The sequence below is a fragment of the Homalodisca vitripennis genome, chromosome 8 (genome assembly GCF_021130785.1).
Source record: "Homalodisca vitripennis isolate AUS2020 chromosome 8, UT_GWSS_2.1, whole genome shotgun sequence".
In the NCBI taxonomy this organism is placed as follows: Eukaryota; Metazoa; Arthropoda; class Insecta; order Hemiptera; family Cicadellidae; genus Homalodisca; species Homalodisca vitripennis.
In genome coordinates, this window is record NC_060214.1 from 11,919,608 (window position 1) to 11,947,438 (window position 27,831).

At 36.9% G+C, this 27,831-nt stretch overlaps 1 protein-coding gene across 1 annotated transcript; it reads left to right on the plus strand.

Moving 5' to 3' along the window:
- The first annotated feature begins 408 nt into the window (after positions 1-408).
- LOC124367299 (RNA-splicing ligase RtcB homolog) lies at positions 409-27,719 on the plus strand. The gene is made up of 11 exons (XM_046824023.1): positions 409-615; positions 1,816-2,011; positions 6,318-6,448; positions 13,314-13,547; positions 16,933-17,092; positions 18,850-19,025; positions 20,953-21,087; positions 22,717-22,881; positions 24,321-24,428; positions 25,327-25,467; positions 27,422-27,719. The coding sequence occupies exons 1-10, from the start codon at positions 520-522 to the stop codon at positions 25,444-25,446; spliced, it is 1,521 nt and encodes a 506-aa protein (XP_046679979.1). The 5' UTR covers positions 409-519; the 3' UTR covers positions 25,447-25,467; positions 27,422-27,719.
- Positions 27,720-27,831: the final 112 nt, after the last annotated feature.

Here is a 27,831-nt window from a genome sequence, read left to right on the forward strand (position 1 = left end):
CTTTATTAGTGTTTAACTAGTAAAATGTGATTTGTGTTATTAGGAGAAATTAGCTAGTTATCACTGAATATATGATTACAGTATTATAGGGTGCTACAAACGTAAGGAAGCTTGTGCTAATTGAGGTCTTTTTACCTACAAAATAATATTTAAAGTACTTCAGATTTCAAGTTTGCTACTAGATAGCACACACCACAATCATAGAATGATATATAATCAAAATATATGATAACCTGTATCGGGAAATCATTGATAAATACGGCTTTATGTTATTTTACACAAGTAACACCATTTACTCCTGGACTTTTTCCTGACATGTCTCCCATGCTCTCCACCACCGGTGATTTGTGCCATTTCTAGTTTTTTTTTTCTGTTTCACAACATTACACAGTTGTTGCTATACTGTTGAGGCAGAAAACTTTCTGTTACATTACAGTGGCACAGTTGGGTTTGATTTTGAGGTTAAGTATTGTATTTATAGAGGTTGTAAAAAAATAAAGTATTTAAAAAATCTAAACCATGGTTGTTCGTCAATACAATGAAGAACTTCAATATTTAGAAAAACTAACTCCAAACTCCTGGAAGATTAAAAAAGGTTTCCAACCAAATATGAATGTAAGTTTTTCTGTGTTGGTTTTAGGTTAGGAATTGAATTACCGGTTGTCAAATTTTCTGTATAGCATCTCAATGATTAATTTGTCATTCATTTGTTAGATATCTAGAACACTAAGTAAATCACTATTAACTTTCTAGTCAGTATACAAAATAAAAATGCTGCCTGCATTAGTACCCTCATATCTGACAGAACCAGGATCAGAACGGCAAAAAGTCTGATAACCCAAGAAGAAAGAAAACCCCCTTTTCTTATATAAAGTGGGCCTAGATATTTTTAAAAACATACAATAATGCAGTAGTGTGTTAGTGATATTCAGTTCAGTTCAGTTTCATTTACATATTCAAGTAGAACATAGATGTAGGCTACTCGTAGCCAAGTCTGCAACCACAGATTTGCAGGAACCACATGTGAAATGTTTTATCAGTGATGAAATATTTGTACAGTTGAAAAAGGGCATTTTATAGGGGTCTATTGGGGAAAATGTTTATGAAATAACTTAAAGAAACTATGGCTTTGGTGATTTTTTGACACTGAGTTATTTTATAATACCAGTATACAAAAATAATGTAAAAAAATTGTAATTTCAAACTTTTTTAACGAATAAGCTACAAGTACAGCTTAATTAGCTCAGGAACTAGATATAATATTTGTGTATGATTGTTTTAGAATATAGTATACTATAAAGTGTCATATTTTTAGAGAAAAATTTACTTCAAAAATACATTCTTTTAGAATGTAAGTTTGAATTTGATAAAAAATAATGGGTACAATTAACATGTAGTAAATAAATGGCCATTTACTTACAGATCTAGGTAGTTGAAGAACAGTCAAAATATCTAACAGCATACACGTTAAAAACACATATTCACAAGATGTTATAAATTTTTTTTAGTTTACAGGCAGCACGGGATGGTTTGAAAAGCACTGATAGGGGTAATCTTTACTACTTTGGAATGTACGGTCAAAACATCATGTGAAACTGTCAGTGTTACCACCAAACATATATATGAAAATTTATAAACCTTTTAAATATAATTATAAGTAGCCTATATTTAACAGCAAGCATGACAAAAATATTTGCTGTAACATAAAAGAATTGTAAACAATTTGGTGGCTATGGTTTGCTTAGTCGAAAAATTTCGAATGCTGTAACAATGTTTTAATCTGGCAAAACGTACAATCCTTGTCGTGATTTACAGGTAGAAGGAATCTTCTATGTGAACAATCACTTGGAGAAACTGATGTTTGATGAGTTGCGAAATTCTTGTCGCCCCGGCATGGTCGGAGGTTTTCTCCCAGGTGTTAAGCAGATTGCAAACGTGGCAGCTCTTCCTGGAATCGTGGGTCGCTCTATCGGACTACCTGATGTGCATTCTGGGTATGGATTTGCTATTGGTGAGTGTCAAAAATTTCAGTTAAATGTGAAGGTTAAATTGTTGTTATGATAGAGAGTCTCTGCTGGCCTCTTTTTCTAAACCGGTTGCAAGGTATCAAAAGCAGAAGAAAATGTCTCCCATTTGAACATTTAGAATGCTAGTGACTTCCTTCCTGAACATCCTATCACACGTGAGTGAAGAAAAAACTAAGTGAAAAGTTTAAGTTCCAAAGACATCTTTGGTTATAGAAGTTTCGGTGCGGCAATTGGCTTGAAAATTTTGTTGGGACAATAACTTAACAATAACCCTTGATGAATGTCTATTGCTGGTAGTGTGCAGAGCTGTGTCTGAGGACCTTCATTATTAAGCAACTGTGCTCCTGATGAATTCCAAACTCCTTTTTTTTGTTCTCTTAGGAAAAGAAGCTTATAAATTGCGCTTAGTCTTGTAAGAGCCTTAGCCCTGCTTCTGGAGTGACAGGATATTCAGGATGATTAAGGTTCAAGGAGTTAGGGGCTGCCTCCCATCGAGATCCATGAGGAAGAATTAGGGCATTAACCTCAGCCATGTCACCTTGGAAGAAGGGGAGGCCAGCTCTGAACCAGCCTCTCCATTCAAAGTAGGAAGGGGGTAGCACACCCTTATTGAGACTAGCAAGAACCTCTGAGGTTAGAGAACATACCCCACCAACTCCAACAGCCATCTCCCGCAGTAGACCAGACCTATGGAACTACCCTTGCACTCCAGAATCTCTACTAGACATTTGCGGTTAGTGTTGTGCCGCTCCTGGACATCCATAAGGTTGCCCCGATTTAAGTGACACCTCGGTTTTTTGCTATTACCAGTGGTAGGTTCAACTGGAAGATATAAACCAGCCAGAAGTGATCCCTGCTGGGTTCCCCAAACTCCTAACAGTGAATAACAAAAGGAAAAAAGGGTAAACATTTTCCCATTGAAATCATGGTTGTGAATGACAAGTGAATATTGAGTTTAGCTTAATTTAACCTTCCGCTTAGTGCAGTGTCGGAAATATGACACTGTCACAGACTTGACAGTGTCCTCTTGGAATCTTGAGTCGATATTCGTTTAAAGAAATTTTTTTTAATCAGCAAGGATAAAGTTCAAAATTAACTTTTTGTATTGTGTTGACATCAGAGACTCCCAGACCACAAAAGATCTCTGTCTGGGTTCCCAGAAGCCCATGAAGAGGTGTTCTAATTGTCTCATCAGGTGCACAAGTGATTCAAATTCAAAATTCAAATTCAAATCTTTATTTGTCATTAGGCTATATTACAAGCAATAGACATTGTCATACTAATACTAAATATACTATGCAGTATACAAATTGTCATAACTACAATAATGATAAAAATCTTCAATAGAATATGGTGCAGTCCTCACCAAAAAACTTGTAATTATTGTTTTGAATACATTAATACTTAATTTTTTTACATATTCAGGTAAACTATTATACAATTTAATTTGCATATATTTATGACTGTTTATCACTTTTTGGAGTCTGGTACTTGGTAAATTAAGATTATCACAGTTCCTAGTATAGTGGCTATGATACACATTGCGTTCAACAAAATCAGATAAATGTTTTTTTAACATATAATAAATTACACAATATATACAAGCTAGGTACAGTTAAAATCTTAAAACTAATAAAATATGGCTTACAACTTTCTATCTGACTTATACCAGCCATAACTCGAATTGCCCTTTTTTGGCATAAAAATACATCGTTAGCTCCAGGACTATTTCCCCATAGCAATATGCCATAGTTCAAGTGACAATTAAAAAATGCAAAATAGGCCATACGCAAACAATCAGAATCAACATTATACTTAAGCTTAAACAATAAGTATAACACTCTAGACAGTTTAGTAATTAGCTGCTCAGTATGATAATGCCAACTAAGTTTTGAGTCTAGATGAATACCGAGCAACTTGACATGCTGATTGACTAACTCTCCATCTACTTTCCTTAATGTAAAGATGATTTGTTCTGACTTATCATCATTAAGTATTAACTCATTTGCTGAGAACCAGTCACCAGCCCTTTCCACTAATAGAGCAGATTCACGTTTCACATAATCCAGAGAGTAACCCTTAACCAGTGCTGATGTATCATCTGCAAAGAGGACAGACTGATGGGGGAGGTTGGATGGAAGATCATTAATCATAATGACAAATAGGAGTGGCCCCAAAACAGACCCTTGGGGAACACCTCTAACCACTTCCCGCATACGAGACACCTGATCCCCCATTACAACCACCTGTTTTCTGTTCACAAGGTACGAACGTATAAGGTTTAATTCTTTGCCCATTACACCATACTTAGAGAGCTTTTTAAGCAGTATTTTGTGCGATATAATATCAAAAGCTTTTCTCAAATCTAACAGAGTCAAAGCCAAGAAAGAATTTTTTTTCAAATGCCTTGAGAACTTCAGTAACAACCTTTTCAACTGCATCAATGGTAGACTTACCAGCTAAAAAACCAAATTGTGCATTCGTAAAGTAATTATTTTGTACAAAAAAAGAATATAGTCGTCTTTTGATAAAGTGCTCAATAATTTTAGAAAAGATTGGTACCAGAGCAATTGGTCTAAAATTAGCAAGTTCATCTACATTCTTCTTCTTTTGAACTGGGATAACTTTAGTAACTTTTAAACTTTCAGGAAATATTCCTTGATCTAAAATTTTATTTATTAAATACGTAACAGGAGATACAATTGCTGGCATTATACACTTTATCATCTTGTTTGAGAGGCCATAGTAGTCCTGAGTAATAGAACCTTTCAAGTTAGAAGTTATATGCAACACCTCTGCCTCTGACGCTGGATCCCAGGCCTGTCTAGCATCTGGATTAGATTTTATTTCGTTGACATTATTCATATAGTCAATATGACTATGCTTCACAGAATTGCCACTACTGTTTGGACCATCCTTAGCAACAGATTCACCTGATGAGACAACCTTTCAAGTGAAGTGGTGGCGAACCTTTTTTTGGTACTTCATCTTACAATTACAATTTATTCCTACTGCTGGAACATCTTTAATGTTAATGGATTATAAATTATGCACTCTAATGACAAATTGTGAACCTATTACCAAAGCATGTGGCGACTGTCACTAATTCTTTATTCAATACACAAAATCTTCCTTCCAGAAAGGGTTTAAATTTTCCTTTTTGTTCAGTGTTTCGGGTCAGCATGGCTCGTACTAGTAAGAGCATGAAGAAGTGAAACATATTATTGTTTTTAGATATATCAGATTTTGAGCAGTGCAATTATTATGAAGAACCATTTCAACAAGATGATTGGGATGTGGACCCAGTTTATCATGTTATCAATAAATGCACAGGCAAGATGCAGTTTTATTGCTTTAAAAAATTTAGTAATAATGTTTGATAGTTATTAAAATTAAAACATCAGAGGCATGTTACATCATTGCTGACAACATAGAAAGAATTCAATTGCATAACATTTTATACTATGCAACTAAAATGCAAAAAAGCTTATTTTTTTACTGTCTTAAATTTGAATTTTTTAGCCTATGATCGATTCATACCTATCAGTCACAAACTGTAGGAATAAACCTTGTTACTAAGAAAGTTTTGTACACCTCAGAAGTGTACTATAAATTCTACCAGTTTGCAATTCCAGCAGTCTCACAAAACGTTGAAAACAATCGATCAGATCTTCCTGGAGAAATTCATCACCCCTGTCCAGAACATCTGCTGCTCAAACTAGACCATCAATTCATCCAGGAAGATGTTGCTTCCTCACTGACGTGTACTTATCAGTAAGAGCATTGTAACGTCAGTCATCGTACACTTCCCATAAATTCTCAATTGTCAGTCATATAAATAGAACAACACAGGTCATGTGATGGCTGCCCACCATACAGTACCGCTGTGACTTGTCCAGCTAACAAACTGGTCCGGGTTACTCCGAGACCACGGTTAGAGAAGTCTAACTAAACGAGGTTCCATGATACTTGATAAGGAAGGTGTTTCTGAGTCTTACTATATGTCTGTTGTCATAAGGGAACATGACAGCGTTCGATATGGGCGATCCCAAGTCTGTCGTCTCGCCGAGAGGTGTGAGCTTTGACATCAACTGTGTCATGATACTTGATAAGGAAGGTGTTTCTGAGAATCACAATATGTCTGTTGTCATCAGGGAACATGGCAGCGTTTGATATGGGCGATCCCAAGTCTGTTGTCTCGCCGGGAGGTGTGGACTTTGACATCAACTGTGTCATGATACTTGATAAGGAAGGTGTTGCTGAGAATCACAATATGTCTGTTGTCATCAGGGAACATGGCAGCGTTTGATATGGGTGATCCCAAGTCTGTCGTCTCTCCGGGAGGTGTGGGCTTTGACATCAACTGTGGCGTTCGCCTGCTGCGCACAAATCTCATGGAGAAGGACGTTCTTCCTGTGAAAGTGAGTGATCATTTGTGTATTTGGTAGACATGTCTAATGTAGTGTTTATAAACCACTGTTCTCATACTGGAATAGTATGGGACAGTTAGAATGTTAGAAAATAAGATTCTAATATTCTCAATACCTACTCCCTACCATTACTGTTCTGTGACCTATTATTGAACTTTGTAACCCTGTTTTTATGATTAAATTCCACAGTCATTGTAATTTTGAGAGATTTTATGTGCTGTAACTTGTAAAATTAAAACTGTGAAAATACCAAACTTATTCACTGAGTAATTCTTTAAATAAGTTTGAACAATTCTTTTAATAATGCCCAAACTCTAATTTGCACTATATTCTGTCTTGTGTTTAAATGCGCAAGACAAAATCTTGAGATGTAACATTAAGAGGACTTTGAAAATACGATTATGATCTTCAACTTAGAAAAAGTCAAATATTGTAAAAAAAAAAAAAATGTAAAATGGTTGTGTTCATTTAAAACATTACTTTGCTTAGCAATGGGGGGTGATGCGCATGCGCCAATGTGCAGCACTGGTGCTATATCGCTTCTAATTATTTTATTCAAATTTACTAATTTTAAGTTTTAATTTTAACAATTAGCTAAGTGAATTTTAATTATCTAACGTGGCTGTGATTGGACTTGCAATCCAAATTTAAATGTGTTTGACATTCAAGTGAGTAAGGCACACAGTAATATTGGACTTTTCATTCATAACCTAACTTTGAACTAACTAACAAACACGATCCAAGAGTTAGTAACAGGTGCATTTTCACTCGGACTTCGTCGCTGCGACCTATGTACAAGTGACTGTGTCTTATCACTAAGTCAGGACTAGCTCACTGATAGCGTTCAGGCCTAGCTAATCCGAGGAAACAGAAGATCGAATCCCCACCAGGGACGCTATCTTTTTGTAGCCCCGATGATTAAAATTATTTCACTATTTGATTAAATTATTATTTTTGTTTGTGTCTTTTATTTATTTATTTATTTGTTTGTTTACTGTTTATTGTGATTTTAAATTATTTAAATATTTTTAACTTATACTCATATTTATTTTAATTATATGTCATAAATTAGTGCCTATATTCATATTTATTACAAAAAAATGACTCTGACTCTTGAGCAAACAAAAAATGGAAAACCTCTTATCCTCCACCACAACTACAAGTATAGAGAGAGCCATTGCTTGAAGAACGGGGAAAGAGCCTGGCGCTGTTTGGGGGCGGAACTGTGGAGCGACGTTGAAGACCAACGCCGAGGCGACGAGACTTGTGTCGTGCAGCGGCAAACACGAAGGGCCCCATCCAGTCACCATGAGGACTCTGTCCTTGTCGCCTGCACCTACCCCGCCTGCCGCATCTCCCGCGACGCCCGCTTCCGCTTCGACGCCTGTGGCCTCGTCGGCACAGTCTGCCGCGACGCCCGCGCTCTCGAGCGATGCTGAACTCCCCGCGTCACCCGCGACGTCCACCGGCGCCTCGATCCCGGTTGTCTGTCTTGACTCTGCTTCTGCCGCGGAAGTAGCCGACCTGGTTGCCGAAAACAAAAGTTCTCCAAGACCGTTCTACTGCAGCTCGAAGAACAGTTTAAGCACGTTCTGGACCACTCTATTGAGTCGGATACACGAATCATGCAGTACACCAACCAGGTTTTCGTGGCGTCCACGCCGCGGGTTGACTCACCTGTACGTGTCTCCGCGAATGACTGCGGCGTGCAGTGTGACCTGCCGATCAACTGCGGGGACCAGCGGTGTGCGAGACCCGAGATCTTGTGGCCAGCCTCAGGACCACCATTGAAGTCTTAGAGGCGGAGCTGAAGTGCCTTAGGGGGAGGGAAGAATGTGGGTGTATGGGAGAAACAGCCACCGGACGGGACAGCGAAACAGCCACATACGTCACCTGCTCATGCTCCTCAAATAACTGTAGGAAACAGATACATGGCCCTATCAGGACCTAAACGATGAGGATACGGCAAGCTTCACAGTAGTGAGTAGGAAGAAGAAAAACGCCAGGAAAAAAACAACAAATGAAAAACAAAAACACATATCTTCAAAAAAACATGATCACGATACAAAAAGGAAAAAACACCCAAAACTTAAAAAAACTATCCTCCCGTTCAAAAATGTGACTGTTTTAGGCGATAGCCACAGCCGTCACCTCTCTGCCATTATGAGATCACAGACAGCCGGCACACCAACATCATCGGAGTCTGCAAGCCCGGCGCTGGACTCCTCCAGATCGCACCTTCCCACGCCCCTCCAGAGAACCACTGCTACGTCGTCCTCGTCGCCGGAACCAACGATTTGGCTGCCGGAAGACAGGACATCGTGTTCCAGCATATGGAGGAGGTAATCAAGAGTTGCAGGATCTCCTCTAATATCCTAGTGTCGCCTCTACCACCTCGATACGACCTGCCTCCCGACAGCCCCATCCACGAGTCCATAGCTCTCGCGAACAGCTATGTGAGCGAGTTGTGTGAACGCTACGAGGGCGTGGCGATGATGGATATCAGTGTCCTGGGCCGTGAACACTTCCACCCCCTCACGGCCTACACTTGACAACAACGGGGAAATCTTTACTGGCTGGTTTGATAGTGAGGGAGTTAACCAGTCTGCCTCGTCGCCGCTTCGGAACCACCGCTCCTACTGCTCCCACCCCGGTCGCCATCGGCATCACCGACACCAACCGCCCAGCATCACAGCTACGCGGCAGGCTGTGATCAGCCGACCTGCTGGGCAGTCCACCAATCTCAGGCCAAAGGAATGTCAGTCAGGCCTTAAATATGAATCTGGTTTTTTTAGGGACCCCATCTACCAACGCCGGTCTAAATTGACTGACGCAACCCATGGAAGACGGACAATGTCAAAATTTCAAAAATCAAAATTCAATACGACTGCTTCATCAAAACGCCACAATCTGCTACAAACAAATTAGATGAAGTTCAACTCATGTGTGAGGATCTACAGACAGACGTACTTGTAGTTACTGAAAATGGCTTCAACAGCAAAAACATTGATCGTTGCAAAATCCCAAATTTCAAGCTGGCGAACTCATATTGTAGACAACTATCCAAAGGAGGAGGAGTCCGCAATTTTCGTGAGACAAAATTCCAAAACTTTTGGCACTTTTTCAGTTAGAAAAAAAAACAATTGAAAAAGATTTTGAAGCAGTCGGAATCAAACTTCACACAAACAAGTCAAAATTGATTGTCATCGGTATTTTACAGGTCACCCAGCGGAAACGAAGAAAATTTTTTTTCCAAATTCGAAGCCGTGCTGACTGACCTGACAAACCAAAAAAAACAGGATTATGTCATCATGGGTGATTTCAACATTGACGCGCTGGACAAAAATCACCCATCCACAACACGGTTTATCGATTTGTTAAGGTCTTTTGGCCTTGCGTTGTCAGTCAAAAACACCAACGCGAGTGACGGCAACAACACAGACAGCAATTGACAACGTCATCACTAAACCTTTCAGGTGTCGCGGGTATCCGTGGTAAAAACACAGCCATCTCAGACCACTACGGCCAAGAGGCTGTTATTAGTGGCGAAAAAAATAGAAAGGGAGCCCAAAACTACTAAAACTATAAGAGACATAAGGCCAGGTAACATTGCTCTCCTCAACGCTTCCCTTTCCAAAGAAAATTGGGATTTCTTAAATCTACCACAGTCAGTAGAGCAGCACTTTAAATTGTTCTCCAAAAAATTTTAATTATCATCTAAATTTATGCTGTCCTACTAAAACAATCAAAATTTGCCCGAGAAAGGCAAACAACAAATGGATCACAAAAGGGAATATTGGTATCGAGAGAAAAACTTAAATTTTTCTCCGAAATTCAAAAAACTAACTTCAAACGAAGATTTCAAAATTTTTTTTCGGAATTACAAAAGAATTATTACAAAAAAGTGATCCAAGCTGCGAAAGCATATGATGTCTCTAAATCAATCATCTCGTCAAAAAAATGTTTCTAAAAACTGTTTGGGGCATCATAAACAATAAAAATGAATCACAGACCCAAATTAAAAATCAAAATAGGGGATAGACTTGTAGAGGATGCGACTGAGGCTGCGAACGAGTTTAACAGATTTTTCGCGGTCTGTTGCTGGTGAGCAAGGTCCTTGTCCATCTCCTCCGCAAGTAAACCCCACGCGAAGACAGAGCCCAGTGTCATCATTGGCTTTGGGTCCTGTAGTTGAGGTTGAGCTCGAAAGAATTATTCAACAGCTCCCGGCAAAAAAAATCAAACGATATTAATTTAATGTCTGTGTGGCTCATTAAAAGATGCTCAAAGCATATTGTGAGTCCATTATCCCAATTAGTCAATCATTCTTTTCAACAAGGAGTTTTTCCCTCGCTCCTTAAAAATCGCGAAAGTAACTCCAAATTTTTAAAAAAGATGATCCCAGCTCAACCAATAATTATAGGCCTGTCTCAATTTTGCCCGCATTGAGCAAAATTTTTGAAAAACTCTTTTTATAACTAGAATGCTTCAGTTTCTAAACAACCATAACCTGCTTTCTGAACACCAATTTGGTTTCAGGAAGGGGGAAATCGACTACAGACGCCGTTGTGAGTCTTGTCGAAATGGCTGTAGAGGGGTTAGAAAGTCGAGACTCACATTAAGTGTGTTTCTCGACTTATCTAAGGCATTTGACTGTGTTGACCACTCGAAATTGCTTGACAAACTTGAATCTCATGGCATCAGAGGCGTGCCGCTCTCAATGGATTAGCTCATTTTTAGGCCACAGAACACAAATCGTCCAAATCTCAAACAAATTCTCTGAACCGATTCAGCATGAGCTATGGTGTCCCTCAGGGATCAATACTCAGTCCGATTCTTTTCCTCATCTATGTCAATGACATGGAGTCATCACTAACTACTGCATGGAAAACTTGTGCAGTACGCTGATGGACACGACACTTTGTTTTCACCAACAAATCAAAAAACTATTCTGGAACAGCAAATTTTTCTTGACACCAACAATTGTGTCCAACACTTTAACAGCCTCAACCTCAAAGCAAATTCTTCAAAAATCAAATTTCTTGACTTTCGCGTTGCGATCAGGAAACTCCAATGACGGGCCAGCCGTTTTATTGGATGACTTTTTCCTGGAGGAAGTCGAACTGTTCAAAATTCCTCGGAATATTCCTGGATCGGGGATTGGACTTGGAATTATCACATTGATCATGTTTGCTCAAAACTGGCCTCGGGCATCTATGTATTGAGGTCTTTAGCCAAATACTGCCCCAGTCAGGTACTGATGACGGCTTATTATGGCTTGATCTACCCCCACCTCACCTACGGTTTGGTGCTGTGGGGAGCCAGCGCAAACTATCATTTTTTCAGGGCATTCAAATTGCAGAAGCAAGCGATTCGCATAATCGCACAGCTAAGGTTCAGAGAAACATGCAAGGAAGCTTTTAAAAAAACTGCAACTGTTGACTCTGCCGTGTCTCTACATCCTAGAGACAATCTTTTTTTGTATGTCTAAATGTGCCATGACACGTGGCCGAGACATACATTCGTATGGGACAAGAGGCAGAGATACCTACCGAACTGGAAGTCACAGGACGGGGGTTTACGAACACACTTGCCTTCGCAGGCAGGAGTTCGTTTTTCTCAACAAGTTGCCAAATTCAATCAAAAACGCCCCAACGCTCAAGGCATTAAAAGCTCGTTTAAAACGCTTTTTAGCGTCTCAAGCATTTTATAGTGCTGACGAGTTTATGGCATTCGACTGGGTGACCGCACAATTGGAACACTGACAACCAGCGTTGGAAAAATGGGAAAATTGGCAAGAGTGAATGTGGGGCGACTGAATTTCTCTGTATGTTTGACTGGTCTCAATGTGGAGTGATTGGTCCAAATTATAGAAAAATGACTATTGCTATACATTTTTGTAATGTTCTGGCAAAATAAAAAATGATTTGATTTGATTTGATGATGAAGTTTGAATTATCTTGACATAAAAGAACAGTTAATAAAGAACAGTAACAGAACTCTTAAAGGATAAAGCGCACACTTGGACTAAATAACTTGTCATTATTATGCCCCTTTTATATTGATATGAAGTAGCAAAAGAGTTATTCTGAATAGTATGAAATTTTGGCCTTATAAGAGATTGCTGTCATTTAAAATCATTGGACAATACGATAAATTAGACATTATCAACGTGTCAAATTTTTATTTTTTAACGTGAGTTCGGAATGTCTAAAATGGTTCAATTTTGTATGTGTTTTTGGAAATTATTTGTAAATATTGATATTGCATTGAGTACTAAGCACTTTGAGTATTAGCTTTAGCTTTAACTCCTTGAACCTAAGGTGAGCACTTTACTGTAAATGTTATCCTTCACGTACTTCAGTCCTCAGATCACCATCAGAGGTTTAACATTCTATATTTCAACTAGTCGAAGCACTGGCGTAACAAGGAGTTGGCTTCAGGGGAGGATGAATATGATTGAAGAGCACACCACACCGGGGGTTTGGAATAAATCTAAGTTTAAATAAACTGGATAGGGCTATTTCAAAGTAAAACACTTAACTCACGTGTATCCAAACAAGTTGGATTGAAGTTATATTTGTATTTTTAAAAGTTTTAGGGGGTGCTCTGAGTTGCACCACTGATTTGAAGTATTGCCATATGATTTTTCTGGTTCTCATGCAATGGTTCCACTTTACATAAATATGATCTTACAAGTTCTCCCGATCTTTGTCTGGAGCTCGAAGATTTAACATTCTATATTTGAACTATTTAACATCCTGGGTCCCAGGTGAAGGGTTTACTTCATGCTTCATGTTTTCTAGAACCTGGAGATCAGAGAGTTAGAACTGTACACTGTAAAACTGGTTTACAGGAGCAGCTGGCTCAGAGCATGTTCGACCACATCCCGGTGGGGGTGGGATCCAAGGGGATCATCCCCATGACAGCCCGTGACCTGGAGGAGGCCTTGGAGATGGGAATGGACTGGAGTCTGCGAGAGGGCTACGTCTGGGCCGAGGATAAGGAACACTGCGAAGAGTACGGACGGATGCTGAACGCTGACCCGAGCAAAGTCAGCATGCGAGCCAAGAAACGGGGTCTGCCACAGGTAATCTTTATCGTGTGATAAAGGGTTCATCTGACGAATATACACACAACGCAAGCTGTGGTGTGGAATGAAGGGTTGATTCATTGTGAATATTAAGTTCAGCTCCATTTCACCTTCTGCTTAGTGCTGCGACACTGTCACAGACTTGGCGTTTGGAGAGATCCAAAAACCGTCGGATGTCGAAACGATGCAAAGAGTTCATTTTGAATGTATCTTTTGCAGACTTTTTTTTGGATCTTTCCAGATAAACGAAGGACATGAACTCCAGATTCCAGGAGTGAGGTCTGTGGCAGTTTCAGATTTCAGATGCTGCACTAAGCGAAAGGTGAAATAGAGCTAGAGTCAACGTTCCCACTGACAAATTTAGTTTAACACCAATACGATTTGCGTCTTCTCATTGGATAGTACATTTATTGTGAAGAGTGAAGTGTTTCCACCCCAACCAACAATTAGCCTTCGTAGTAAACTGGACCTGTCGATAAAGTTCGCCCCAATGTCTCAAAACTTGTTCCTGGACATCCTTACAGTTGCCTAGATGTAAGTGATAACGTTGGTTTTTGCTGTATCCAGTAGGTTCTACTACCAGATATAAACCAGCCAGAAGTGAACTGTACTAGGGGAATCAACTGCCAACTTTGGGTACTTTTATTAGATTAAACTGTTATATAGTAAACTCTCCATCCTAATATTACCCAAACAATATTAAACAGCAAATTACAATACAGTACAGTTAGTACATCAAGAATATAGGTCTAACCCATTTTGGGTTAGTTAATCATTAGATAAACTGAAATAATTACAAATGTGTGCAGTAGAGTTAGTTATCCTTTACTACTAATAGCCAAGTAAAAACTTTTTTTGTTATTTTACCAACAGTGGAAATACCTTGTTTTCTTAACCCTTCCCACACGGAATTTATCTTTCAATTTTGACTCATAACGCGTAATTAACTTTAAATTTTTTTTACATTTTACCAACTCTAATTTTTTTAGTTAGTGGTGGCTATTAGGAATAAAATATAATAAAAGTATCACAAAATAATCAGACCCCTATATTTTTATTTTTTTTTTACCCCAAAACGCTCAAAATCATCATCCTCAGGATTCGCCATCGCATAGAACATTATAGGTCTATAACGACACAACAAATAAAGTAATAACAACAAAATAAAAAAAAATATAATGCTAAATTACAACAGGAACACGATCAGTAAATAAGGAAATATGGCAAAACAGCGTTAAACACTAAAATATGCTGTGACGGGATATATCCGTTTACCGCGTAATGGTTCGCCGCAGACTGAGGCTAAATCACTCCACGAGGGACAAAGCCACGCCCTCCCACCACTGCGACGCGCCAATGAGGTTCAAACTGTAACATCTGCTTTTCGGAACAAGTATTGAACACTCCCTTGAACTCTAGCGAATTCCACGGCAACTACAATTTATTAAATAACACAAAATAGTCATTGAAGGATATATCCGTTTACTGCGTTTCGGTCAAAATTAGGCCTAACGGATATATCCGTTTGCCGCGTGGGAAGTGTTAAGTTAATAAATTTTGTCTTTAGCTGTATAATTTAATTTGTTATCCAACATTTTTTATTCACTTTTTTCTTACCATTTTTATTTTGAAAAGCCAAATTAAAGTAATCCATTTAGCTATGTATATAAGCTCTTTACATACAAAAGATGATGAACTGTTTCAATAATGGTTTGGATAAATGTGTTGGAGGGACGTCTGTGTGACTGAAATCCGTTGTGCCAGAATATAGAGTTCCTTGATGTGAGTACAACATTAGGAAACAAGATTATGTAAAAATTTGTTATATATTTTCTACTGTATAGAGGTGAACATTGAGCCAATCCTTCTATTCGACATTTTTCACAAAGTAATTGATGTTTTCTTTTAAAAATCTACATTATGTATATATATATAAACCTTGATTGTTTCATGCAACTCAAAGAATTGCCCATGCTAATCATATAAATTTTAGATTATGATGTTATTATTTTATAAAATATTTCCATGTTTCTTTTTATATAAAACCAAGGCTTTCTAAGTTAAGACTAAATTACGTGACAACACAAAAAAATAAAATTTATGCTGGTATTTTGAATTTATTTTAAACTATTTGTTAAGCATAGAATATGAGCTCACTGGAGAGAAGGGATGTACATTCTGGAAGGCAATGATTTAAATCTACTTAATCTGGCTTAAGGTGGTAATCCCATTAAACTTTCCACAGAGTTATTGTGACGTGTGTTTTTATTTACAAAAAGTGTTTCCGCCTTTTCACTATCGCCAATAGTACAACCATTAACAGTCATGGAAAAAAACTGTCCAAAAGTAATCCGTGAAAAAAGAACTATATTGTAGCAAACGGCAGTGTTTCTGTCGTAAATAAAAGACGGATGATGAACTGTTTCTACCATTTATACGTAGCTTCTTCCACCTGACAGTGTATTCTAGGTGTTCTACGTTTAATGATTATAGTGCGTATTGGTTTTTGGAATCGGCTGTGCTTTTATAATGATACATTAGATCTAATGTATAAATTTCTAGACGTTATGTAAGAACTGAAAGTTTAATCAATTTTTGGTTTATAGAAATAGCTTGGACAAGAGTGTCAGTAGATTTTGCGTTGGGTTAGAATTTGTGTTGTGAAATGAATTTATTTTTATTATCATATGAGTTTCCCAATTGTGACAAAGATAAGTTGCACCTTAAGTGCTAAAACAGATACAGTTTCAAAACCTACCCTGGTCTGAACCAGATTACTACTACTGGCTCTTCTACATTAATAATGTTGTTATGCAACTGGAATGTGATCAAAGCTGTATGGTAGCATTTAAAAAATAAAGAATTCGAATTCTCAGTCTTGTGTTTGATAAGTTCTTCACTGATTTTCTGCCAATATCCCTCATGTCTTGTAATGAGGAAAAATCTGTAATTAAAGAAAACCCATAAAAAGCATAAACTCAAAGATAGCCTTAAAATTCACAACCATATTCTCTACACAGTTTTCTCTGACTGTCGTAGTGTATTAGCCATGCAAATCCATGCGTTCCTCAATTTGTAATTCCCAGTTAAACACACAATTTATTTTGCTACATGCATCAGTTCATAACCATAGCTGAGAAAACCCTCAAAGAACACCAAATTAACACTTCCCCACCAAGGTATCATCAACCAGAGACAGTTGTTAACAAACTTATACTGATCAAAACTGACCAAAACGAAGTAAATACTATCGATTCACTTAAACTTTGCTACATGCAAAGTTGATGCTCTCAATGTTTCTTGTCAAAATGACAAAAGCTACTGTTCTTGCTGACTGTACGCATTGTGGACATATCGTATGGTGAAAGTGATGACTTTGCAGCTGGGCACGTTGGGTGCGGGGAACCACTACGCAGAGATACAAGTGGTGGACGAGATATTCGACAAGTCGGCAGCCAGCAAGATGGGCATCGAGAGCCAAGGGCAGATCTGCGTCATGATCCACTCCGGCAGCAGAGGGTTCGGTCACCAGGTGGCGACAGGTTAGTTCATGCAATCTTACGTTTGGGTTTATCTACACACAAAAGTCTTTGCAGATAAACCATATGTTATTAGTGTGGTTATTTTTCTAAATTATTTTCAGTCCCAAATTCAGACCAATAACTGTCAAACCTTGTTGCTATTCAACTTCGCAGTTCATTTATGAAAGCATAATATGATTTCGAACATTTGCCATTGTCGTATGTAACAAATTGTATAACACTACATAATTTTAAGTACTAGTTGTATGAAGGCATAATTATTTTTTGTGCAGAAATAGAAATAAAAAAATGTTGTCGTATCTGATTTGTTATTAGAATAGTTTTTTTCAATAAATTCATGTAGGTTATGTGGAAAACACATGTACTCATGTGAACGCCTTCCTCTTAGTGCAGCATCTGGGATCTGACAGTCACAGACTTCACTTCTAGAATCTAGAATGCACTTCCATTTGAAAAGGCAATATTACCATGCTAACTTTTTGTTATATGATGTTACAAATAAACCAAATATAGATAAACTTGACCTTATTTAATTTGCTTTGTGACAACAAATACAAGGCATGTTTTGTAAGTAAGTACTGTTTTTATATATAAAAAAATCAAGTAAACATTGTAACAATTTTATTTTGATATGAAGTGCACATACTTTTATCTACATAATTACCATCAATATTTAGGCAATTATCATATCTAATAACAACCTTTTTGTATATTTATATATATATAGAATAATAAACCTTTCTAACACTTTTTGATCTTTTTTTTTATTTTCGTACAATGTACATTTCAAATTCTAGGAATTAGAAAGGTTTATTATTGTATATATATTTATCAAACACTTTTATAATATTATCGAAGATTGCCGTCTGATTTAACAGTGACTGAACACAATCATTTTGACGCAATTGTTGTCGGTGTGGTGCTGAACTTCAAAATGCTTCTACTCATAAAAAAACAAACGGTAACAAATGGGCGCTAATTTGGGGAAGTTCAAAACGGTACTTAAAAACACGCTTCGTATATAACTTTTTAAGAGTTTCTACAATATTAGTGGACTAGGAAGCAAATATTTGTACCCAGCAGGGATCACTTCTGGCTGGTTTATACCTTCCAGTTGAACCCACCACTGGGCACAGCAAAAACCGATGTATCACTTCAATCTGGGTAACCTTATGGATGTCCAGTAGCGGCACATCACTAACCGCAAATGTTGAGATTCTGGGGTTCATGGGCAATTCGATAAGTTTAGTCTACTTTGGAAGATGAATGTTGGAGTTGGTGGGGTTTGTTCCCTTACCTCAGAGGTTCTTGTTAACCTCAACAAGGGTGTGCCACCCCCTGCCTACTTTGACTGGAGAGGCTGGTTCAGAGCTGGCCTCCCCTTCTTCCGGGATGACTTTGAGATGTAGTGCCCTAATTCTTCCTCATGGATCTCGATAGGAGGCGGCCCCTACTCCCTAACCTTACCCATCCTGAACATCCTGTCACTCCGGAAGCAGCGCAAAGGTTCTTACAGGACTAAGTGCAATTTATAAGCTTCTTGTCCTAAGAGAACAAAAAAAAAAGCTAATATTTGACACTATAATAATTTCTTTAAGTTTTGGAATGTGCTAGGGGATGAGCTATATTAAATTTCAAGTTTAATGGATAAAATCAAAACAAGACCTAGAGAGTTTTGAATGATCTTAGCATTCTTTAGCGTATTTACTAGTAATCTGCGTACAGAATACATGTAATGATATTGTGTTCTGATACAGATGCTCTGGTGGAGATGGAGAAGGCAATGAAGCGAGACAACATCGAGACCAATGATCGGCAACTCGCTTGTGCGAGGATAAACTCGCCTGAAGGACAGAACTATCTGAAGGCAATGTCAGCCGCAGCCAACTTCGCTTGGGTCAACCGGTCCTCCATGACATTCCTGAGCAGACAGGTCTGTGATATGGGTCTTACTGTGTTATGGGTTTGGCACAAAAGGACAGAATTTGAACTTATCTGACCTGAAGTGACCTTTTAAATTGATCTAATCCATTGTTATTTATGTTTTAAAAAATGTTACAAATTTTTAGGTGGGATAATTCGGACCAGATTTATTTTTGGGGTTTATTACATGATCATTCTAGGTATCAGTTTGATTAGTTGTCACGATTGAAAGTATGATTATGATAGGGATCTGTGCTGTGTGATTTATGGCAACTGCTCATCTGTTAGTGTGTCTCTTGTAGCAGGCAACCGCCGCCACGTTGGTGCACCAAATGTTGTAGTGGATATTTGTTGATTTTATGTTTATAGATTAATTTATGTTTTGATTTTCACTCAAACTCAAACACGGGTTAAATTAATTAATCACTTTTTCAACTTTGAAATGAAAATAATCTGTACTTAAAGTTTGAAAATGAATTCAAATGAATGTAAATTTATGTTACGAGTTAATAAATAAATTTGGATATTACTTGCGATCTTTAAAAAATAAATTCTTCTTTTATAAAATTTTTGTAAAATAATAATATGAATAATAAAAAGATAGATTCCCAGCTAATTTAGCCGCCACTTGTCTCCAACGTGTGAGATGGGTATATACGTTATTCTACATGCAAGATTTATTCCCAACTGGCAGTTCTGGCTGTTGTTACATCAGACACCCATTCCTACTCTCGCACCATCCCATCGACTAATCCGAGGCCAGCTCTGCAAACATTGTCTCGTATGGAAGATCGTCACCACATGTTCCATTCCCACATGTTTTTCATATTTTTACGTTTTAAATATCATTCAAACACTTACAATACAAATTCAGATAAATTTTTCACCATTTATAGAATTATTTTAAGAATACAGTGTAAATTTGTGCTATTTGTGATCTGTTACTACGAGTATGATGACAAGCAACATGAGTGTAGTTGCAGTAGCTGAATATGACAACAATACAGGGTTGAAAGTCAAACCATCCGTCACAAGTAATAATCTTTAAACAAAGAATACAGAGTTTGTTGCTCTCTCTGTAGGTCGGTTACACAAGTATTTTTACGTCACATTTTGGTTTTGTCACCCTGCAACTCTAGAACTCCCATCATCCACTCTGGTAGGTGAAAATAGTAAATTGATGAATCCTGCAGCACATTGAAAGACTTTTGGTTTAAGTTGTCGTTTCTTCAGATACATCTGATAAATTAATGTAGTAAATACTTTTATTATTGTACAGATACAGTTTTTGTACCTCATAAATTTTTTATATTTTGAAAACGGTCCACACAACCAATGATGTCACAATTACAGGTTACATAGCAGCTGATCACCACAGGAATGCAATTGAAGTTCCCTCTGACTAAGATCTCTGTTATTATTACAAATATTGGACGAATTTAGCTTTGCTGACAATTCAAGTAAAAATATTATTATAAAGCCAATTTCTTAGTCTGAGGAAGCCTGACCATGTCTCTTTCCACTCATAACTGAAATACATCAACATAGTGACATCAGTGAAATATAAAGTTACCTCGGATGTTTCGTTTTGAAATATTATACATACTTATGAATAAAATAGGGCCAAGAGTACATCCCTGTATTGCACCATGATTTACAGGTACCCCATCACTCTTTTTATATATATATATATATATATATATATATATATATATATATATATGTATTCATAACAAGCTTAACCAATTCTTCAATATATATATATATATATATATATATATATATATATATCATTAATTACAGTACAGAACTCAGGATTCAATAACAACTTTCCTACCGCGAATAACTGCCACATATACATAAAAATGTACATGCAATGCACATACATAAAGACTAATGTGGTGTAATATTAGTGAAGTTGTGGTGGTTTGTTTCAGGCGTTTGCCAAGCAGTTCCGCATGACCCCGGATGACCTTGACATGCACGTTATATACGACGTGTCCCACAACATTGCCAAGGTTGAGGAGCACATGGTAGACGGCAAGCAGAAAACTCTGCTGGTGCACCGGAAGGTAACATTGATATTTGCTGCTTGTAAGACTAAACTGTTTTGGAGATAATTGATGGTTTTGCGTTGCCGTATTGTACAAAATCAGGGTGTCCAGTGTGCGGGAAATGTGGGAAATGCAGGAATTCTACTTAAATTTACTATTTACAGGAAAACGCAGGATATGTATAAGAATTTTGAGCAAAATGTGTAAAAAGTTAAAAATAAGTGAAGCACGTGTAACACTGGTTTTTTTGTGATCAAGTTCAAGGGTATTGGACAGTGCCATCTTTGTGAAAGAGAGGATAGAGGCAAGAACGTAGTCAGGAAACAAATTTTGGGAAGGGTCCAGACAACTAATATTTTCCTGTAGTGGACAGAGAGTAAGGCTTCATTTTGTTCCTTAAAAAGTTCTTGACCCGTTTCTTTGTTGAGAACAATCTATCATCAGTACATTTCAGTAATACTGAATTATTTAAATAATAATAATCGTTTACTAATAAAGTAATTTAAAAAATTGAAAATTTAGGGGGATCTGGATCACTTGGACCCCTCGCTGACTATGTCGTGGATAGAGGGTTGTGAGGTGAATTGACACTTCAAGGCCACTCGCCACCAGTGAAAGTGTGGGGGTGTCGTGCCAGCCCGCCGACCGATCATTTTACTTGAAACACGGGGAGTAGTCTGGGAACTTCAACAAAATGGAAAAGTCAGGGAATTTCGCAATAAACCAAAAAAGTTGTCCGGCTATTCTTGCAGGGTGTCTACTGGTCACAAAAGTCCCAGAAAAGTTGCGCATTTTAATGAGGGTATCACAGAAACCGATAAAAACCATCAATTATGACTGTGATGGTCCACAAGAAGTCAGAAGAAAATCTTAAATGTAAGCATAGGTTGATATGCACATCAAATTAAAGGTCTTTATTAGTACAGTAAAATGCAGCAAACCCCTACCCAAAATGCACAACTGAGCTGAAAACGGCAGCCACTCAAAGATGTAAATTGTCTGTTTTAGGTCCTTTAATTTGATGTTTATATCAACCTATTTTTACATTTAAGATTTTCTTCTGACTCCTTGTGGACCTTCCCCAGTGTGATGGAAAAAATTGATATTTGCTTAAAAAAGGTAGATTTTTAGGTATAGTACTTATGTGTAAAGATTTGTTACTTTATCTGTAATAATTCAAAAAATAAAATGCCATTCCCGGACTTTTTGTAGACCCTGTATAATCTGTAAGTAGAAATGGAAGTATGATAATGATTCTAATGAAGTGCAGAGAATACAGTGTGAAAACTGTTGAAAGACATGCAAACGTGACTGTTGAGATCAGAAATGATCTACAGATATTTATTTTATATCCATTAACACAGTCATCGAAGACCATGTAGCAGATATGTTGATAGAAGGAAATATACTAATTTCCTTTATTATTGAAAGCTACTCTTGTAGTATTTTTATGCCACATTGTGATCATGGATAATAGTGACCATTGACAATACAATTCTTGAAAATATTTATTATTAAAATATAAATGATTTTATAAAACATCACTTGGAAATGATAGATAAGTAATATTCTCAAGCCTATGACCTTCACTAAGACTCATTCTGACCTCGTGTACATTAACAAAAACTAACCAATTGCTATGTGTAGGGTTCAACTAGGGCGTTCCCACCCCACCACCCCCTGATACCTGTGGACTACCAACTGACAGGCCAGCCTGTGCTGATCGGAGGCACCATGGGGACCTGCAGCTACGTCCTCACAGGCACCGAGGTTGGCATGCAGGAGACGTTCGGCTCCACCTGCCACGGTGCGGTGAGTCTATTGTCATATCTTTGGGAATCCATGGATCTTTGTCAGAAGCTACTATCAAAAATATTAATCAAAGAAAAATGGGTACTTTGGGATTATACCGACCACACCAGTATGAAGAACACAAAAATAGAAATTTATAGAAACAAACATGATAGAACGAAAAAACAACTCTTCAATTACAAAATTACAAACTTACAAGCATTTCCAGGTATTGTGATCGGTATTGTTGTCGCTGTTATCTTATCTTTCTCGAGAATCCTGATTACGGCAGGCCGCGCGGCATCACGTGATTTGCACGGTACATCATTGCCTTTCCATTACAATTCAATTTATATTTCTGATTAGCCCCTCTAGAATTTGATATTTTACTGATAGGTACTATCTCGAGGGATGTTTTTCTTTCGTCGACATCAGCGCGGGGCAGCACCGAAGGAGGCACTCGCATTTTGGGTGGCGGAATGTGATCAAGAATAAAAACAAGTTTTGAGTGTTTTTTTTAATAAAAAGTTTAGTTTGGTAAATGTTTGTTTTTGTTGAATTTTTGTGTTTGGAGAAATGTAGAGGTAAAACACGGAAGTACAACAAAGCGATGCACCAGCTGAACGGGCGGCGAGACTCTGCAATCACGTTATCTACTAGACGCTCGACTTTGACCTCTGTCTGAGGATGGGGAGGTGTTTGCGATAAGACAATTCCTGTTTTATATTGACGAAATATTGTTCTACGCTAATCTAGTAATCAGTAGAAACGAAATGTGAAATAACGATTCATGTCTGGGTGTGGTCGGTATAATCCCAAAGTACCGAAAAATGTGTATATATGCAGATGACACTAATATGGTAGTAACGGGCAATTCAAAGGAAGAGATAGAGATTTCTGCCTATATTGAGCTAGCAGCCATTGAAGAATTCTTAAAAAATCATAATATGTTATTGAATTTAAAAAATCTAATTTCATAACATTCTTGCAAAAAAAAAAAAAAAATCAGCACAAAATTGAACCGTCACTTATAATTAATTGGCAATGATCTCATAACACATGAAAATTGTACAACATTTTTAGGTTTAATCACAAATGAACACCTTTTTTGCAATAAACATGTTGACAGTGTATTAAATAACATTTCATCTGGAATCTACGCCTTACGGCTTATGTCAAAGTTATGCGACCAAAGTGCTCTAAAAAAATTGTATTACGCACTCATTCATTCACATTTAGAATATGGAATAGTTAGTTAGTTATATATGGAGCGTTATAATACCCAGTTTATCATTGTTGCTTCCAGTACTTTACAGTAGAGAAAATAAGGTATCTTATAATTGCTAATTATGTAGTGATTGTAAATTGCGAATTTGTTGCACTAATGCAAATATGTTTATAGATGAATGTCTTAATTAATGATAAATGTGGCAAATCTGACAGTTTCCTTTCTTGACCAGGGCCGAGCGCTGTCACGGGCCAAGTCCAGGCGTAACCTGGACTACCAGGAGGTGCTGCGGAAGCTGGAAGACCAGGGGATTAGTATCAGGGTGGCATCTCCCAAACTGGTACATGAACTGTCATTTGTTTAGAAATTAGGTTTTCTTGTAGACAAAAACCTGTGTAAGGTGCTAATTTTAAGGTTAATTGTGCTTTAAAATTTTATTCTGGGTCCCTATAATTTAGAAATTTTTTACAAAACTGTGGTATGTGCTGAATGTAATGTTTAAATAGGCGTATTAGATTTCTGTAGAAACAGGAGGGTGTAAATATATACAGGGTGTAAATTAAGTCCTGATACGCCTGAATATATTCAAAACGGATTGAGATATTGATGTGCAACTTTCACCATGCTTATTAAAATACTTTTTTGGATTTTTTGAATGATAAAAAAATTTCCTCCTCTTTTCAAAGACAGGCACGAGGAGGTAACTTTAAATTTTCAAATTGCAACCCCTATCTTGTGACATATCGTTTTAATGGCCTATTTAATAGAAACACAATGGCATGAACAACACATTGCTACGATGATCCTAGCAAAATTTATGGGCAAATAACTCCTTACATTGTAATGCCAACTAGAAAAAGACACCAAAACCAAACCATGCAAGGATTAAAGAACCAAAACTATGCACACCAGAAGCATTAGTACTACGTAAAGGGATAAGCTGGGGACATCAAAGTCTTACTCAAATATATCACACATATATTGTGTTGAAATGCGCAAGACATTGGCATTATCCCTGCAGATTATTATTTGTTTGTGTTATTTGTCCATAACTTTTACTAAAAACGGCGTAGAGGTGTGTTTATTTTATGTTTATATTTATTTTTGTGGAGTTTTAAAAAAATATTAAAACTTTATAACGTAGCAAACAAAATAGAACAACAATATATAGTTCAATTTAGAAATAATATACATGTTTGTTATGGTGGTATATAAAAACACTTGTGGTGTGTGTGAAGGTGATGGAGGAGGCGCCGGAGTCGTACAAGAATGTGACTGACGTTGTGGACACATGTCACGCAGCCGGCATCAGCAAGAAGGCCATCAAACTGCGGCCCATCGCAGTCATCAAGGGCTGAGTCGGCCCTTTCTCTCTACTGGTCTGTATAATATCTACTCTTGATAATAATAATTTGTATCCAAGATGTTTTATTAAACTCTTGCTTCAAATTAACGCAACATTAACCCTTCCAACTGATGACCAACAGCACAGACGTTCATCAATACCGCTTGTGAACTGATAAAGACGACACAGCTGTCAGTCAAATTCAAATTCAAATTTGGTCAAATTTCCACTATTATTACGCAAAAACCATTTAAGTTATAAAGACATAACTTGCACCAGTCGAATCCTCTACTCATAAATATCAATTCATGTTATATAGTTTGTATTCGTTATATTACTCGTTGTCAGTTGATATCGATCCAAATTCCACACGGCATACAGCTGATGGACTACGCAGCTGGTGACGCGATGCACGGCCTTGATGTTCTTTGTTGGTAGGTTATTATGTAGGCTAGTTATTTATAATTGATTGTTACGTTTTGAAATGGGCGATCCTCATTCAAATTATATATGTGAACTATAGGATGATGAAAATATTAGTTCTGATTATTAAAGTACAATATTGGCAAATGAAGTGCATGATGTTATTTCTTTGTCAGATTTGTAATCAGATAGTCTGGATGATTATAAACCGGTGGAGTGTGAATTGGGTTTTGAAAATTTGATTGTGGCAATGACAACAATTCATCATTGTCTGATATTCCTCTTGCCCAAAGAATTTATCAAACACCAATATGGTCACGTGTACTACCAAAAAAAGTAGTACATACTATACATTTTTATCAAAACTTTTTTGTTTTGTATATAAGTGTACATATTTTATAATCTTTTTGTTCACTACAAAACTGTGTATATTTTCTACGTGTACAGTATCTTACTATCTCAAGTGATGTGAAAGTTACTTAGAAAACCAAAAATATACAATGCAATTTTAAATTTATGTAGATATAAAAAAAAACAATACTCTAGTAAGTGCATATTTTAATTATTTTACATTTTTCTGTGGTATCTAACAAAAAAATTGATATATAACACTTATTGCTTAGCATTTATCATACATTAATCATTTTTAAACAATATCCGAAAAATATACTGCGCAAAGACAAAGCCTGTGTATCATTCTGGGAGTTTCTTATTATCAGTTCGGAGAGTTAAAGCATAAAACAATACTTTAACCCTCCAAGTGCTGGCTATATTTACCACACATTTTTAGGAGTTATGCAAGCACATGCTGAAAGTAAATAATAAGTATGTAATAATTAAGTTCAAATTAATAGGGCTAAAAGCTGAGGATTGCAGCTAATGGATAGGAAAATCAACAGCTTACCTTGAAAACTTCCTTCAACTGGTTTGAAAGGAATACATAAAGACACATGAAAGCTTTTATTCTAAGTTAAAATTTTTAGATATTTATTTAATTATTTTTCTGTTTGTGAAAAATAATTATGGACTATTAAAAAATACTAAATACAGTAGGAAGCATGTAGCTGTGTGTGCGAACAGAGTAGGCCAAAGTTGTACAGTCATGTGTAAAAATATCAATCTGTGTATAATCACTGGTGAGGGGGTTGATCCTAGTCCAAGTTTGCAGAAACGCACACAGTTCTCCCCCCCAACCCCCTTGCTGATCAAGGTCACTAGCACAGCTACACGCCTCCCCCACCTGATGAAGAGGATAGATTCCAATCCTCGAAACGTTGTGTTATACCTTTTTGTAACATATAACGATGGAAAATTGAACTTTCCTTCCCATTTTGGTCACACTCAGTTATAGGCTGACTTTGTAACATATTAGTTTCAACCGACCAAGAGTTAAATTGTGATGTTTTAAAATTGTTTAGTGTGTTATTTTTTATCCTACCAATAAAAAGCTTTACAGAAATACCACTATCCAAAAATTGTAACTGTTTTTACTTACCTTCATATTTTCATGTGGTATAAATTGTAGATGTAATGTAATATTTTACATTTTTTGTATTTGTTCTCAGGATTGTGGATATTCACCAATGAAGTGGGCAAGACAACAAGTTCTGTGGTTTACACTTATCCCAGCATCAACATTGTGGAACATAAAATACTTCCTGAAAACCTAAAAATGTCAAAATACTACTTCCTCTATTCAGACAGCCTATATTTTATTTGTAATCATTATTTTCTGTACTACAATTTTTCATATTCAACTCTTTAATTTATTGTTATAGTTTTACTTATAGCTTTTGTATTATTTTGTTTTTGTAAATACAAGATTATTTTGAATGCAACCACGTTTATTGTCCTTGTTAAAGTATTTATCGTAACAAATCAACTTTTTGTGCAATCTAACATGAAATTACTATTAATGTTGGTTTCAACTAATTTTGATCAAATACTAACTTAATAAAAAAGGTTTGGAGAATGT